The sequence below is a fragment of the Alligator sinensis genome, unplaced genomic scaffold, assembly GCF_000455745.1.
Source record: "Alligator sinensis unplaced genomic scaffold, ASM45574v1 scaffold259_1, whole genome shotgun sequence".
In the NCBI taxonomy this organism is placed as follows: Eukaryota; Metazoa; Chordata; order Crocodylia; family Alligatoridae; genus Alligator; species Alligator sinensis.
In genome coordinates, this window is record NW_005842430.1 from 821,758 (window position 1) to 835,049 (window position 13,292).

Below are 13,292 nucleotides of genomic sequence, written 5' to 3' on the forward strand. Positions count from 1 at the left end.
TGGGTCCAGATGTGGAATGGCATGGAAACCAGGGAATTCCTGGCACTCCATGCCTCTGGGTCAGTGCAGGTCCCAGCATGGAGGCACAGCGTGCCAAGAACTTCCCCCCTGCCTTACCTCTTTGCCATGACTTGTGCTAGCCCATGTTTCCCACAGATGCACAGGTCAGTGTGGGTCCCAGATTGGAGGCACAAGGTGCCAGGGATTCCTTGGTTCCTGCACCGCTCTGTGACTCCATGCTGCTCTGTGCCTTCACAAGTCAGTGTGGGGAATCCCTGTGCAAGGAGAATACATCCTCCATTGCCCGACATCAGTCAGGGACCGGATGCAGGACAGTGGGTGATGTGTGTCACCCAATAAAGCTGATCTGTGGGGGGACACATCCTGCCACAGCTGATCTGCTTCAGCTTCGCAGCATCTGTTTCTACCCCTTGTGTCAGGATGGTTTAGTCACAGCCTGGCCTGAAGCAGTTTTGCAATCCACCATTCATGCAAACACAATAGAAAGTACTTTATACTCATTCCACATCCAAAAATTGCAGAAGGGTCAAATTAATGAGCACAAGCCTGAGAAAGTTTTAATATTTTTTAAACCACAGAAGGAGGCAGGACCAGGTATAATATGCACAGTCATTAAAAAATAGATGTTGACAAAGTGGCAAAGAACTCTGTGTTACTGACAGATTGCCCATGTTTTTGGCAGTTATTCTGGCATATGATAAAAAAGGAGAAGTTACTATAGTGACAGACATGACTACATTATGCATCCTCTACTATACAGAGCAGATTTTGAAGAGATTTTCTTTTTATTATTTTAGCAATTTGTCATATTTCCATCTGAAGGAACCAAGGAGTTAAACTGACTCAAGTGAGAATTTTTCTTAAAAATTGATTTAGATGGATGTCCGATAAAGTAATAATAGATGACATTGTCATGAGAAACTGTAAACAAGGTCAAAGATCTTGTATGTTTTTTCTTAATTGGGAAATATAAAAGCTCTGTTTTCTAAAAGATACATTTTTAAGTGAGGGCACATTACAAATGCTCCTTAAGACCTCCAAAAGAATGGCATAGATTTCCCAGTTCTCAGTTCTAAATTATCATTTGCTGGATGGAGAATTTTAGTGCAGAAGATGATCCTAAAGAGTTCCAACACCCTTCAGTTCTTCCATTTCATTAATAAAATATGGAACAATTTTATTAAAACTGTCAGCGTGTATAATTCCTGATAAGAAGAGATTTTATGGATTGCTTTTTTCAGAACAAGGATTCCCAAAGATTAACACTGTGTCAGCCAAAGAGAGCAGAAGGAAGCGTGTCATAATGGCATCTGGAATTGGTACCAACATAAGTGTGATACATGGTGACCTGTTAAGGATTGGTATGTTGCCTGGGTTTATGTCTTGTTTTTAGAATGAAAGGTTTTGCTAGTAGCAGTGTTATTAAAAAGGAAGGGACAAGGTCAAGGGTGTCACACTGGTTTCCTACAACATGTTTGCTATCCTTGGCCCATTCTGCAGGCCCAGAGGTTTTAGAGGGAGGCAGCCAGAGAGAAAGATGGATTCTGAATTTTTAGTTAAGAATTTTTCAAAGCAGTTTTTGTGACTGCAAAGTTCATCCAAATGAAATGCCACTGAGCTGAGGTAGAGAAGTTTCTCTTTCAGCTCTGCTTGAAAATGATTAGGGATTGCCTTAGCTTCTAGGCCAGTTTTTTAATTTCTCCATCTAAACTAGTAATGTTATTTTCTATATATAGTGGTTTCTATAATGAGATATGTAGCAACTTGTATTGGCGCATGCACTCCCTTAAAAAAACACTACATTTGCGCAGCATAAAGGCTTGGGGTGAAATTATGGCTCCATTGAATGCAATGAGAATTTTATAATTGATTACATTTGGGCTAGAATTTCATCTTTGGTTCATAAAGAATATAATATAGATTCACTTAGTGACAGAAAACTAAAGAATTGTGACAAATATGCAGAAGACCCTGCATTTTAGCTTATATAATAGGTACTCCCTCTGAGGTACTCAAGACCAGTTTTGGTTGTACTTCCAAGTCTGTGAATTACTGTAATATATGTCCATTTCTTATCTGCGTTGGTAGAAACTTCCACACAACTGTGCACAAATAGAAAAAGTATATCCACTAAGGTTGGAAAGATACTAAAATGTCATCGATTTTCAGGTTGTCCAGTGCATCCTAATCACAGAAATCTGATTCGGTGGGTCTTCAGAGATCATCCAATTGAGGAAGCAAAGCATTTGGAATATAGAACTGTGGTTGGGGGACGTATCCTAGAGGTGAACACTGTCTCTGGTCAATTTGCTGGACAATACAGATGTTGGACTTCATCTAGTGTAAAACCATTGTCTGTTTGGGTAAATGTCAAGAAGGAAGGTTTGTTGAAAATTCTATGACAAATTCTTGAATTGTTATAATATTTAATGTTTTAAGAACTTTACAGCTTTGTTGCTTATTTTCACACACATAAAATAATCAGTGCCCAGTTCTATAAACACTAACACACATGCCTGACTTTATGCATGCAAATACACTATTTGAAGACAATAGGTTTTCTGTATTATATGAATACTCATTTCATGTATTTATTTTGCTATCAGTAGTCAAGAAGCTAGGAGAGTTCACTGACTTGCTGTGTTACACAGGTACTAAGTAAGACCAATCATATGACTTCCTGAAGTGGAAGTCTGTATGTTTTGTTATCAGGATGGTACTCTCCAACTCAAAACTGTCTTTAGAAATTAAAATGAATAACTAATGAATGTTAAATCATTTAAGAAGTATATGAAAATGAGTTACAATAATTGTAATTTATGAAAGGTAAAACTATTTAAAAGATACCTTATAATGACATCATAATTTATGATTTACAAGACTGATTTTTAACTTTATTTATTAATGAATCCAAGTAAAAAATTAACAGATCCAAGAAAGATGCATCCCCCAAAATATACATAAAGACCAGATAAAGATAAAGATACCAGTCAACCCATATCAATGTCCACAGAAGTCTTGTGCTCCTTTCTCCTCTACTCAGTCCCTGACAGCTTCCTAATGCCTCTCTTGATGTTAAGCTTTTGTATTTTTTCATCTTTATGTAATAATTCACCCCCAACTCTTCCCCAGAATGCTGCACAAAACAAATCCCACTATTCTTCACTCATCTCTACTCCCAAATCTCAGATTCATTGCAAATTCATTCCTAAGTGTTAGCTCATAGAACTTGTACTTCAGTATTCAAAAACATTTATCAAATGTTCAGATATGGAGGCAGGAAAAGATTATTTCTTAGCAAATTCCAAGAATATCTACCTGATTTCCAAGTGAGCATCTGTATGCCTTCTCCCCTGTAGAACACTTTCTTGATGGGGCATTTTTCCATTACTAAAAATTCCCAAACTTTTTTAAACCAGTCAAATACATATGATTTTCCTTGATATTTGCAATACATTACTCTGTATTTCCTATGGGTTGTACCAAGGGAACACTCAAATCCTATGTTAATGTTGTTCAGGCATCCAAATGAATCTTAATTTTTAATGGTGACCGACAAGGCCCTGATCCTGTATTTTAATATAACTGCACAGAGCCCTGTTTGCTTCAGTAGGCTACCTAGTGTAGGATTGGAGCTTAACACATTTATGTATTTATTAGAGAGCTACTTTACATATGCTCCAGCAGAAAAGTAACCCCCATCTGCAAACACTTTACTGTGACATAAGTTCTTAAAGTGCCATAGAATTCAATTATATAATAATACTGAGATTATTGTGTTTATCTCAGAGCGGTTTCAGCCATTTTCGAAAGGGTTTCTGTCACTGAACATCTGTTTTGTTACAGGTTTAAACCAGTTTCTGATCACTTAAACCGGTTTATGTGTAATGTCTGTCCCTAGCCCTTAGCATTCTCCTGATGAGGACTTACTGGGTGAGAATGTAAAAACTATTGAAGGGAGTTAGGTGCTGAACTCTCAGACTTTCAATGGGACCTGGGTATCTACATTTCTTAGCTGCTTTTACAGAAGGCCTTCTTTAAAGAAGTAGATAGAAGTGCACAGTGGATATATGGAGGGCACTGCTGTGCAGTGTCATCCTAGTTAAACAAACAATGAAGTCTCTCCCTTGCAGTTGCAGTCAGTAAATTTAACCATTTCTGCCTTGAAAAAGGCCCTTTTGTATTATTCTAAGAAACCCAGAAATAATAAGGAAACACTGAAAAACAATAAGTTAAATAATTCATTATGTGCCATAAGAGTGAGACTGTGGACACAGCTGGTAGCTATCAATTATTCTTGGTTATTACAGAAAAACATGACTCTTTCTGTGATCACATTAAAATCTGTCAACATTGCATAGTACTTCATCTTTTACCGAGTGTCAAAAAGGAGGGCAGGGAAATCGTTTGGAATTGGGACCAAATATAAAGGCAGTAATTGTTGGAGATGATCAGTCTTAATAAAGAGATTTCTTTTAAAAATAGTCCTTTTTCATCTTGCCAGATGCCTTAGTGACAAATTATTTATAGATAAAATGCCTTTTCTGTAGTTTTAGTACAGGCAGGATTCTCTTAAATCTTACAATTATGTGAAGTATCTGGTGTAGTGATGAGCTTTCTGCAGAATCAGCTCTTATAGAACAACAGGAAACATGGAAAGCATAATTTATCGTTTCCTTTTTTGATGCTTATTGTATAAGGAATGTTATTAAAGCACTTAAGTTGATCATCAGTTTCTACAGTGAGTAAAATTCTACCCCTCTCTGCACACATTGATCTCATTGACTCTTTGAGGAGTTATATGTATACATCTGAGGGCAGAATTTGGTCCTACATATTGGAGAGAAACTCAGCAAAACCAAATTCTGCTGCTGCTTATGATCTTTTATTACTTTATGAGATTGTTTTTCCCACACTATCTGGTTTACATGTAAACTGACATGGTGCATATACATTTGTTACAGTTGCTGTCTGTAATAGCCTCTCCCACTAAATCCTATTTGCATTTTCTTCTCCTATTAACAGGCTATAAATGGGAATATGCCGAGTGGAGCCCTTGCTCAGCTAGCTGTGGGAATTCAGGGGCCCACTTCAGAAAGCTGCAGTGTGTGAATTCAGATGAACAAAAAGTGAATGAATCATTGTGTGATGATCGTCAAAAGCCAGTGGTTAGTTATCAGTCCTGCAACATGTATGATTGCCCTGCCAGGTAAACCTTTCCCTTGCAAGGTAACCCTGTCCCTACCATATTTCCAAGTGTCTTAATATTCTCTTAAAATATCCTCATAAAACCCTGAATTTGTTTCCATTTGTTACACCATAATTTTGCAATACACTTTTTGTCTAGTCCCAAGTCCTACAGCAAAAAGAATTGTTATGGGGAAACTCTAGTACCTTGCTTCTCAGGAGACTGAATTAGACTATCCATGTTGACATACCCAGTCTTGTGGGGTCTTTGCACTCAGGGGTTAGGAGCAGAAGTTACACATAAATCTGTTTTAGTGATCAGAAACTGGTTTAAACCTGTAACAGAACATAAATTCAGTGCACATAAACCAGTTTCAAAATGGCCAAAACTGGTTTGAGATAAATTTGGTTGAATGTAGTATTAGACTTAACTGACTGAGTTCAAACTAGTTTATGCAATGTCTGTCCCAGACCCTGTCCTGGTTTAAGTTAAACCAGAGTTCCCCAGCATCCCAACATGCACTCTGGGCTGGGCTCTCTGCTCCAGTGGAGCAGGCATGGCCCTGCCCCTCTGCTCCCCAGCCCAAGCAGGGACAGGAAGGGGCGGGGGCCTGGCCAGACACTAGCTCCGGAAGGGAGTAGGGAAGAGGTTTATTTCCCCCTCTGTCCCCTATCCCATCAGCACAGATCTGTCAGGCATTTCTCCGCTCACCGCTCCAGCAGCAGGGGCATGGCCAGCCTCGGCAGTAGCCTGGAGTGAACTGGCAGGGAAGAGGTTTAATTCCCCACTCCCTGTCCCACCGGCATGGACCTGAGCTGGGGTCCACTTGCTGGCACTCCCCCCTCGCTGCTGCAGCAATGGGGGTATGGGCACAGCCAGATGCCAACTGGCAAGGCCCCTGAGGCAGAGGGAGCAGAGAGGGGGCATTATTTCCCCCCTCTGCCCCCTCTGCCTCTGGTGGACCGCAGCTGGGGTCTGCTAGCCCTGAACACCGCCACCGATCACTCCCTGCGTGGGGCAAGTGGCGGGATAAGCCCCCTCCTTCCCACTCTACCAGATGCCAGAGAGAGTGGGAAATAACCCCCCTCTCTGCCCCCTCGTCTAAGGGACCCTGCTGACCAGCCTCTGGCCATCTCCCCACCCCTGCTGCTGGAGCAGTGAGCAGGGAGCGACTGTAAAGGGGGCTGCAACCCTTTTATGGTTTCCCAGAGCATGAGCTTCTTCCTAGTGGGGGTCCACACTGCAGGGCAGTCAGAGCTGCCACAGAGTGCATGGGACAAGCAGCAGCGGTGGTGCTGGGGGGGACTTGGAGGACTATGGCCACCCCTTCGAGCCCCAGTGCCACTGCTCACCCCATGCAGTCGGCAGCAGCTCTGACGCCCCACTCCTGCTCCGACCCACATCATGGTGTGTGTCCCCCACCCTCCTGCCAGGAAGAGGCTCATGCTCCCCAAACACCGTGACTGGGGATGCTGCCCCCTTGCTGTTCCAGTGGCAGGGGTGGGAGTGCAGCCAGAGGCCAGCTGGCAGGGCCCCTTAGTCAAGGGGGCAGGGAGGGACATTATTCCCCCCTCCCTCCAGCATCTGGCTCAGGGAGTAGGAGGTGGCTTATCCTGCTGCTTGCCCTGCATAGGCAGCGATTGGCAGTGGCATTCGGGTCAGGCAGACCTTGGCTGCAGCCCCCTGGTGCAGAGGGGGTGGAGGGAAGAATAAACCCCCTCCCTGTCCCCTTTGCCAAAGGAGGCTATGCTGGCTGGCTTCTGACTGCACTCCCGCTCCTGTCCCCATCGCTGCAGCAGTGAGGGCGGAGTGCTGGGCAGACCCCAGCTTCGGTCCATGCTGGTGGGACAGGGAGCAGGGGATTAAACCCCTCCCTGGCCAGTTCACTCCAGGCTCCTGCCAGGGCTGGCCACATCCCGTCCTCAGCGCAGCTTCCCTGCAGCCAAGGGCTACTCTAGCACCTGCTCTGCACCCCCTCCCCCTGGAGCCTGGCCTGAGCCACTGCAGGCATGTGCCTGCATTTCTAGAGTTAACACTGAATGTCTATTCACTTGTAAATTTGTCCAGTCTAGGCAGGTTAGACTAACTTGCAAAAATTGAATCAATTCAGGCTCCAGCTTTTTGAATGAAATGTCCCTAGCCCTGCAGAACAAAGTTAGGGTGTATTCAGCAGCAGCAGTGGTACCAGAGAAGGCAGCATGTTCTGGCCATCTCATCTTTCTGCAGTGTCCCCCACCATAGTATCTCAGCCTTTCAAAAGGTGTTGTAGTTCTGTTCCTGGCCCACACACCACTGCCTTCTGGCTGAATCATCTACAGTTCCTTTAGGGATTATTCTTAGGATAAAAATATCTCTCTACCATGTACACAAATACCACAAGCTTTGGCTGTAAAATCTAAAAACTCATCTTCAATTTTACCACAGCTTGCAAAGGCCCTTCCAACCCATTAAGGTACTGCTCCAGGCCTTCAGCAAGAACACTCACCACCACTCTAAAAATAAGTATTTTGCATGTTTTACAGGGAAAGGGTATCTCCTGTTGTCAGCAGTGTAAAACCATAAGGGAGGAAAAACTCAGGCACATATTTTGGAATTGTCTGTCACTGGAAAATTTTAGAGGGAAGTGCTAAATCCTTAACTGACATTATGGCAGAGCAATTGCCAGTAGTCCTAAAGTCTGTATTCTTAACCGAAAAACACATAGCAACAGATAAATATCAGAAGAAATTTGTTTATATTTCATTATTAGCAGCCAAAAAACAGATCACTCTAAATTGTGAGTCTGAATGCAGGCCAGCCTGTAACAAGTGGATTTGCTGCCAATGGAAAAATACTAAAATAGAAATAATAGTCTGAAGGAGTTTGAAAAGCCTGGACTCGATTTCAGGTTCTCCTCTAAAATCAGGCCAATTGAAGCAGATGAAAGGAAGAAGGAAGTAATGAGAATACCTGGGGCACCAGTGCACCTCCAAACAATTAATGAACTCTGGCACGCACCTTCACAAACTGAATGCAACTGGACCCAGAGCCATTACAGCCAACCCAAACAGTTAATTCAGATGATAAAATATACCGAGACCTTAGTTCTTACTGACTGTAAACACTCACCAAAGTGCTCTACTTATTGTTATAATGGCCCTATAATTGTTTTGCACAGAATTATTAGAATTTTTCAATGCATAAATATACTTAGAATTATGCATTTGTTCACATGATTTGAAAGGTTTGTTTCCATGTCCGCCATATTTAGGTTTTGCTATCTTTAAATCAGTGTGTTAGACAGTAATGAAAATGTTTAAGATTATGTTTCCCTAATAAAATCTTTCTTGAAAAAACCCCTGTGTCTTTTATACCAAAAAGATACCGTGAATGTTCTGGAATGGGTCTTGCATAAGCCATTACTGACGGGAACAAACTCTTACTCCTTCCCATTGTCTCCAGTATGGTTGCTAACCTGTGAAGGGAAGTAGAATGTATTTGAATCTTCCACTCCCTAGGCCTGATTTCATAAAAAGCATTTAAGCATATGTTTAGTACATCTCTGTTCAGCAAAACATGCTAGTAAGCACCTACCTAAGCACATTCAATGGCTAATGTATGTGTTTTGCACATCCAATAAGTGCTTGCCAAATTGGAGTCTCACTGTATTTGGTAAAAATGTTGAACCAAATAATATAAAGACTAAAAGATGGGGGGAAAGAACAGATACCTGATTTTTAAAGGAATAATCCATCCAAAGTGGATAAATTACATGATCACAAAATCTCATTCATTGTAGAAGAGAATAGGATAGCGCTCGCATTGTCACAATTATATTACAAGAAATATTCTACTCTCTAGTTCAAGGCTAGATTTAGAAAAATATTAAGCAGAATAAGTTGTGTGACTTTTGTTCCCACTGAGTATATTCATGGTCAATACAAAGTGTTTGATTCAATCTTTTATAAAACAAGCTCTTTACTGTTATATACAGGTTATAGCTCCTGTTGAAACTAAACTCTAGTGAATAAAGTAAGTTTTCTTAAGATGTTTACATGATAAAATGAGTAATTGGGTCATGGTGGGTAAAGCACCAGGAGATGCATGCCCAGAGTCACATAAGCAATGTTAGAGCATGTGTGTACCCAAGCAAATCTTTGGAGTATTGGCAGCAGTATATTATGGTGGGCAATGACAGAAGGGAGGCAGAGTCAGTAGATGAGGGTATACCGCTGGATAGAACTGCTGCCACAATCCCTTTGGCTGGAGGCAATATTGCTGTTATCGTGGGTGGAAGTGTGTTGCTTTCCTGTACATAGAAAGGTTATTGGGTTGTCAGCAATAGAAGATTTGGAAACTAAATCCAGGGGACTCTCCATCAGTCACTTGGGGACCAGATCTGTGGGGCAGGGTCCCCACCAACATTTACAAAGGAAATTTAAGTGAATTGTGGCACCTGTTTACATTAAATGTATTTGGATTGTTACATGTCAGTTTACAATGTGACATGTGGAAGAGTGGATCTGCTTTCATTGCAGTCAGAATATCATAGACTCCTACTTGTTAAAGCCAGAAAAAGCCCATAATAATGATTTAGTCTGACATCTTGGATAACTTCATTCAGGAATTTCTGCATCCAAACAGTTTTTAACTTCAGCCTGAGCTAGCGCTTTTTTGTTAAAATGATGTATTTTAAAAATCATCCCTGGAAAACTTGGCTCAGAAGAAATGGTGCTTAGGAACTCAAATTACTGACTCATATTTTTCTCATACTAAAAAGATTTAGGCACCTTCCTAAAACCCACAGCTGAAATAATTAGCTCCTTCAATTTTTATTTGTAAAGAGTTTGCAGCAAGATTCCTTTGGGTTTGCATTGTTTTCTTATTTATTGTCCATGTGTTTATTTGACTTTTTCTAGGTGGGTGACTAGCTCATGGTCTGAGTGCTCTGCTTCATGTGGCAATGGATTTTATCAACGGCAAGTAACTTGTCGTCAAGCAAAAGCTAATGGCACTATACTGATGCTGCCACCAGATGCTTGTGTACAGAAAGATCGTCCTCTGGGAAGGAAACCATGTATAGTCCATTCATGTACGGAATGGATAATTCAGTCACAGGGACAGGTAATCTACTGGCTGAAACTTTTGATTGGTAACTCATTGTATTATCAAAACACAGCTGTGCTATTATATATCACAATCTGTAAATTTACATTTTAGCCTCCATACTAAGTAGTTCACCTATTACATGCAGATTTTGTAGGTGTTTCTTCATATTGTAATATGAGCTCTTCATTTTGCAGTGGAGGCCACAATCAATAGCAGTATTCAGTTGTGCTAGACACTGAACACAGGCACACTGGAAAAGCCCTAAATGGTGTAATTACTGTCACTGTTTGGTTTACTTCATCTATTAAAGGAAATACAGTTTGGTGGTGTACTGGGCAAGATAGTTGTAGGTTTTATCTGATAATAAGCGAGTCCTGAGGAGAAAACATAAACCAAGCTTTGAAACTCTGGCATTAGCTATACTTAGTTTTATCATTTAGTCCAGAGCTTTCCAAACTGTGTGCCACGACACATTAGTGTGTCGGCGGCAGTGTGTAGGTGTGTCGCGTGAAATGCAGAAAATTTTGCGGAAGGGCACCGCAGAGCTCCCTTACTCGCGTCTGCTTCCCTTGGCCCCTCCCCCGGAACTGAATTACTGTGTCACGAAATGATGCATGTCTAAAAAGTGTGTCACCAACATGAAAAGTTTGGAAAGCTCTGATTTAGTCCATTATTTTATATTTCTTTTTTCATGCTAGGACATTGCTTTTATTTCACTCTTACGAGAACAAATGTTGCATATCTATATGCAGCACTAGTAGTAGCTGTGAAATCCCCCAAAGTCAGGTATGTACATACACTTTAGTGACAGGTACCACTCCCCCCCCCCCCAGGCAGCTGTGGGGAGGGGATTGCGGGGCAGGGCTGGGGAGAGATCCCCTGCTGGCTCCCCACTCCCTGCAGCTGACAGCAGGCGGTTGGGGGCATTTGCCCAGTAGCCAGTTAGGCATGCGCTACTGATTGGCTGGGCTTGACTGCCTTTGTGCCTGTCTAGCATAATGGGAGGTGCATGTAAGCACCCCCAGCCTCCTGGCTTTGGCCAGTGCAGACATTCCTGTTTCCCGCCCCACTCATGGCAGAACGTGTGCTCTGTGAATTCCTGATCTAGTCTTCTCAGCTTAGAGACATTTGCAAAGTTTTGATTGATTCCACCTCAGGCTCCTTGCTTGTCTGTACTTAGCCCAAGTTACTACCCCAAAGAGCTTACCATCCATGTATAAGACAAGAGATGGGAACAAACTGGGGAAGCTCAAGGAAACAATGAAACTGTTGATCAATATGATAGCCCAGGGGTCGGCAGCCTCCAACACGTGTGGCACGTGGAGACATTTTTCCTGGCATGCCGGGAGGCATGCAAAAAATTGTTTACTTTTTTTTTTTTTTTAAGTTGCTGCTCTGGGCTCTCCCGTGCAGCCACAAGTCCCAGTGCTGTGCCAGGCACCAGTGCGGAACCAGGGGAACGCAGGCAGGGACACGCTACTGCCCGCGCCCCTTGCTCCCAGGCTGTACCCTCCAGCCTGGCTGGCCCCTGGAGGGAGCTGCGGGTGGACAGGGCTGGGACCAGGGCAGGCACTGTGCTGGGTCGCTGCCCTGGAGGCTTCCAGTGGGTGGCAGAGCCCTGGGCCCAGGAAGGCAGGCACCCTGTCCCCCCCAGGGCAGCACTGAGGTGCCGAGTGCTGGGGCTGGGCGCTTGGGACAGGGTCGGGCAGCATGGGGGGAGGTGCCGTGGGCATCCAGCCCAGTTGGGCCCTTAGGAAGGCAGGGGCTGGGCAGGAAGTGGGGGCTGCCCCGGGGCTCTGTGGGCTCGAGCTGTGGTGGGCGGGCAGGCAGGGGTGCCCAGTGGCACCTGTGGTGGGGCCTGGCCCAGCCCGCACAGCTCCTCTGGGATGGCCCCCAGCCACCCTGTGGACATGGGGATGCTGCCTGGCTGGGGCAGGACGCTGGGCTCGGGGGCTTCTCTCTCCAAGATCAGCCTCCCTGCACACTGGGCACAGTGCAAGCAGGACAGAGCCATCCCCAGTGCAAGGGCCGGGCCACGGGAGCCCCCTGGAGCCTAGGAACAGCCACCGTGGCTGCCCCAGCCTGCCCAGGCCCTGGTCTTGCCCACCCACACCTCCCCTCAAGGGACCAGGGCTGGGGCAGGCACCGCAAAGAGCTGCTGCGCTGCAGGCTCCTGGCTGGCTCGGCCCTGAGCACCAGCTGCAGTGGCTGTTCCCAGAGCCTGGGGAACAGTGTGTGGCTGCAGCTCCCACTCACAATGTACCCAGCATGCACAGAAACCAAGCAGGGAGCTCCCTGAGCCTGGTGTCCTGCCCCAGCCAGGCAGCATCCCTTTATAGGCAGGGGGGGTGCACCGCCACCCCTGCACGGGCCGGCTGAGCCCTACTTCCAGTGCTGCTGGGCCCCCCGCTGTGGCCTAAGTAGCGGAGCCCTGGGCCAGCCCCTGCTCCCTGCCTGACACCAGGTCTCCTCCAGCTGCAGCCTTCCCAAGGGCCTGGCCAGGCCAGCCTGCCCACGGTGACTCCCCTGGTGCCTGCTGCTCCCTGCTCCTCTCTCCCTCTCTTCCCCCTCTCATCACTGTCACAACCCAAAGGGTGTGATTTTTGTTTTTGTGTGTGCTTTGACACCACTGAAGTCTTTTCCCGCCAAATTGTAGCTTTCTTTGCAGGGTGCATTTCTTGTTGCAGCACAGAAATGCTCGTTGCAAAGAGTTCCTGCCATTTGTATTCTAATTCGAGTCCCATTATTGGCTTGCCTTAAATTATTCACACATGGTGGCTAGTGATTGGCTTGCTAGCCGTATAAAAGGCTTGGGTGGTTTCTGCCCAAGTTGGAGAACTCCGAGGAGAACCCCCGTAAGGGAGGACTCCACGAACACCAGGAGGAGGAGACCTCATGCTGTGTGAAGATCTCCAAGCGCTGCGGAGCCTATTGGACCCAGTGCATTTCAAGCAGGCAACAGGGGTCTGATCAGCCTCTAGCCTCTCCCCATCAC

At 44.7% G+C, this 13,292-nt stretch overlaps 1 protein-coding gene across 1 annotated transcript in view; it reads left to right on the top strand.

Annotated features, from left to right (window-relative positions):
• Positions 1–13,292, top strand: part of LOC102385129 (ADAMTS-like protein 3) — a 77,727-nt gene that overhangs the window by 54,471 nt on the left and 9,964 nt on the right. Inside the window, exons 12-15 of the mRNA XM_025211785.1 lie at positions 1,263–1,382; positions 2,191–2,403; positions 5,047–5,230; positions 10,108–10,312. Coding sequence (XP_025067570.1) covers positions 1,263–1,382; positions 2,191–2,403; positions 5,047–5,230; positions 10,108–10,312 — 722 coding nt within the window. The remainder of the gene's footprint in view (positions 1–1,262; positions 1,383–2,190; positions 2,404–5,046; positions 5,231–10,107; positions 10,313–13,292) is intronic.